At 44.9% G+C, this 4,303-nt stretch overlaps 1 protein-coding gene across 1 annotated transcript; it reads left to right on the top strand.

The window, feature by feature from the left end:
* Positions 1–462: 462 nt before the first annotated feature.
* Positions 463–1,365, top strand: LOC116923897 (uncharacterized protein K02A2.6-like). Its single transcript, XM_032930454.2, has one exon. It carries the CDS (start codon positions 463–465, stop codon positions 1,363–1,365), a length of 903 nt encoding a protein of 300 aa, XP_032786345.2.
* Positions 1,366–4,303: the final 2,938 nt, after the last annotated feature.

Raw genomic sequence — 4,303 nt, 5'->3', positions numbered from 1 at the left:
GCATTAGTAACCAAGGACTTACGGGAATCCACCAAATTAGATCCAGTACTGCAGGAGGTGAGCACCAGATTACAAAACGGATGGCGAATTTTGGATAAAGTATCTTCATCGTTAGCCACCTTCTATAGGAAGAGAACGGAATTATCCGTCAAGGATGGTCTGATCTTATGGGGAAACAGAGTTGTCATTCCAAAAACGCTGCAGCCACAGGTGCTATCACTATTACATGAAGAGCATGCAGGGATCGTGAGAATGAAGGCAGTAGCAAGAAGTTTTGTATGGTGGCCAGGATTAGACAGTCAGCTGACAGAAATGGCCACGTCATGTTTACCCTGCCTTCAAACCAGAAATAATCCGATGAGAAAAAAAGAAGCTGCATGGCCGGTTCCCGCTCAACCATGGTCATGCCTCCATGTAGATTTTGCAGGTCCGTTGCCGAGTGGTCAATATCTTTTTGTGTTAATGGATGCCACTTCCAAATGGCCAGAAATTTTCCGGTTAAATAGGATTACCTCGAATACTACAATATCGACACTTAAAACTATTTTTGCCCGTTTTGGACTTTCCATTGAATTGTTGTCAGACAACGGACCACAGTTTACATCTCAAGAATTCAAACGTTTCATGTTAGTAAACGGTATTTTTCATCATAGAGGAGCACCATATCACCCTCAGACGAACGGACTGGCAGAACGGGCGGTTCAATCGGTGAAAAAGGCCTTACACAAAATGAGAGATCAGCCCGGAACATTCGAGGACAAACTCCAGCGCTTTTTGACCTCTTACCGAAACACACCTCATAAATCTACTGGAAAGACTCCTGCGGAAGTACTGTTGGGTAGACAAAATCGTGGTAAATTTGATTTGTTTCAGCCAACCAACCTAATGAAAAAGGAGAAGATCAAAGCGGAGTTCCAGGCAGGAGAAAAGGTGATGGCGAGGGATTTCCGCCGCGGGAAGAATAAATGGCTGGAAGGAGTAGTTAACCATCGTATCGGAAGTTTTTTGTATGAAGTGCAGATTGGAGACCAAATCATTAAGCGTCAGTGCAGCCAATTACTGCCTAGAGGAAGAACCGAACCTGAAGAAACATGTGACGTGATGCTACCCCAAGTAGAGTCGGAATCAAGAGATCGACGTATGGTGACAACCGGAATCACGACGGAGAATCAACTACCAATCGCCTCCCCTACACCAAGCCAAGCGACTGCGGGACCAAAGGATCTGCCTGCAGTTCCAACAGAAGCAGAAGTTATGGAGAAACAACCGGCAGTTTTGTCATCCCCGCCGCGACATTCAACTAGAGCACGCAAAATACCCAATTATCTAAATGACTATGTGTTGAAAAATGTACATTTTTGTTAGATCAGAGGAGTTGACAGAACCAGTAGAGGCTTTCCTACACCCTGGCCTTGCCCTTACTCCTAAGTTGACCTGGTCCCTGACGTCACGAGCAGAACACTCTGGTAAATGTACTTGTACTGACACAGTCGCTAATACACCCAAGTAAAGAACCTAACAGACCTACCCTGCCCTCTTGAACTCGTATAAAAGGCGCGCTCTTGCAGTTTTGGCACCAGTTGCCGTTGGAAAGTTGCCAGAATCAGAGCTACGGTCGGTGGGCTCTCTGTTTTCTGAAACAAAGTGTTGTAATCTGTGCTGTGGAATATAAACTCGTTTATTTCTGAACAGTTTTACGTTGTTCTTCTTTACATTTGGTGTCAGAAGTGGGATCTGACGAAGAAAAGGTGTCCACCACGTGCCGTCGAGACAAATTCAACATGGAAAAGAGGTAACTTTGGTGACGTCTATTAGTGCATATGTATGGTGGCCATTAGAACGTTAGTGTTAGCATAAATCGTTTTGCATTAACTTATTTGTGTTTGTTAATTGACTCGTTTGGAGTTATTAACTTATACCTTACCCATTTCTCTGATCTCTTCAAGTTCGATACCTAACCCTGGGACAGAAGGGAAAGAGAAAAAGAAGAAGAAGCTTACGGAAGGACAGAAGAGGAGGCGCAATCGGTATAGTTTCGAAAAAGAAAGAAAAAAAACGTGAAGCAGCAGCCACTGCAGCCATCCAATTGACCTCTTCAATCCCAGTCATTTCTGAGAGGTCTGTTGTTTTTACTTCTGCCGATCTGCCCCTTCGTCCCGTCGCTACCGTTGGCCCGTCTGTCGGTCCCATCTTTCCAACTACATCTATTGTTCCTTTCGTCGCCCCTAATCCACCAGCACCAGTCATGGAGCAAGGAATTCCAGACAACCAGAAGGTACCTTGCCACAACTGCTATTCAGCCAACCACTTCCCAAGCGAAGAAGAGAGAGTCCGCAAATTCATCCAAAAGCGAAGAGAGAGGGAATTCGAACAAGCTGATCTGCAAAAAGTCATCAATGAAAGAAGATCTCGAGAGGCGAAAGAAAGAGAAGTAAAAGAGAGAGAGGCAAGAGAAAGGAGAGATAAGGATCCAAGAGAGAGAAAAGAAAGAGAGAGAAGAGAAAGAATTGCAAAAAGGAAACGAGAACCCCATGAAAGGGTAAAGTACATGCTGCCAATTCGGAAAGAGGAGGAAGAAACAATTGCAGAAAGGGAAGAAAGAAGAGCTAAGGAAAGGGAAGAAAGACTAAATATTTCGGATGCGGCAAAGAAGAAGCAGGAAGAAGAAAAGGAAATAGAAAGGATGTGGTTGGAGATTAATTTTGTCGCAAATTTTTCTAGTGTTGATACAGGAAAATCTCGTAATTGACACATATTTAACCTAGTATATCATATCTTGTACCCAAATAAGCCAGTTACAGCATTTAATTGACTTATTTAGTGTCTTAATAGCTTCGCTTGGTCCTCAATTAATTCAGTCATGTCTCGAAAGACAAGTTCCAAAGTCATAATTGTCTTAGATAAATCCAACTCGGTATAATCGACACATTTAGTGTCTTACAGCCCAGTGTTGCTCCTTAATCGACACATTTGTGTCTTAAGATACTAGTTCCAGATCTCATTCGACGAAACATAGTTTAAAGAAAACTGATGTCTATGCGTTCAAGCTGCGGTTGTAAATCGACCTCCTGTAAAGAGCGTGCATGCACCAAAAACCATAGACAGTGTAACGAACCCTGTAAGTGCCATCTTAATCGGTGTGAAAATAGATCAGTAATAAGACAACCTGACCAAAATACTGAAATGGATCAAGATGCCCTAACCGTGGCACTGGCAAACTTGATGGGTAATCAACAACAGCAACGACAGATGTTCCAAATGCAATAGCAACAAATGCTACAACAACAGGACGTGTTGACGACTCTGGCGAATAGACTACTTGCTGTACCAGCCACTGCCGTACCCATAATCCCAGCCCCAGCTCCGGCCGCGATAATCCGGTCCAGGCTGGACCCTGACATAAAAACACGGGATCGAACGGCGAATCACTTCAAGACTGGCTACAATTAGTCAACCGTAAAGCCCTGGCATTAGGTTGGCAAAACGTGGATAGAAGAGGGGCCGCCATAAGTTCCTTATTTGGAAAAGACCTCACCTGGCACGAAGGAATTGGGATAAATATATCTCTATGGGACGACTGACTAGACAGTCTACGCGGAACCTTCGAGGTTCAACTAACAGAGAGTCAGTGGCAGAAATTGGTGGTTGAAGAAAGGAAACAATTACCTAACGAAACCGGATCCGCTTATGTTCTCGACAAAGCCAAATAGTGCCGTCGGAGGGCCATATCCATTACCAAAGCGGAATTAACCCCCTATCTCATCCGAGGACTATTTCGCTCAGAAATTCGCTCCGTAATGATGGGGGATCCGCCAGCCACAGTCAACGCCTTCCTCGCTGAATTACGACGGCTAGAAGCCATCGGCATATCTCCAATCGACTCAAGCAAGGCAATGTTTGATACCGCTCCTCCACCTTCGAGCACCAACAATACTCGCTCGCTGTCACAAATATTGGAAGGACTTACCGGTCAGGTTGTCCTTCTGACCAGTTACACTAACCGACCCCCTTCACCTGGTCCAGTTAAAAAGCAAGTAACATTCGAACGTCGTCCTCCAGGAACCAGAAATGAAATACAGTGTTACAACTGTAACACATTTGGACACTTTGCACGTGATTGCCCTCATCCAAACCCCCGCTTCCCAAGAACAGCAACTGACTCGAAAAACGGCCATGCTGCCCCACCGAGGCAGGAGCGGCACTAAATGAGCACAAAGTACTCAAACCTATTAACCTGGCGCTGATCAAAGTACACCTTGCATGAGTTGGGCCTGTAAGAGCAATGGTCGACACAGGAGCTATG

Source organism: Daphnia magna, linkage group LG5 (genome assembly GCF_020631705.1).
Source record: "Daphnia magna isolate NIES linkage group LG5, ASM2063170v1.1, whole genome shotgun sequence".
Taxonomy (NCBI): Eukaryota; Metazoa; Arthropoda; class Branchiopoda; order Diplostraca; family Daphniidae; genus Daphnia; species Daphnia magna.
Note: the sequence above shows the minus strand (reverse complement) of the source record. Positions and strands in the feature narration are given on the sequence as shown.

Bases quoted from the DNA above. Each gene is read 5' to 3' on its own strand.
- LOC116923897 (XM_032930454.2), top strand. From the start codon at position 463: ATGGATGCCACTTCCAAATGGCCAGAAATTTTCCGGTTAAATAGGATT.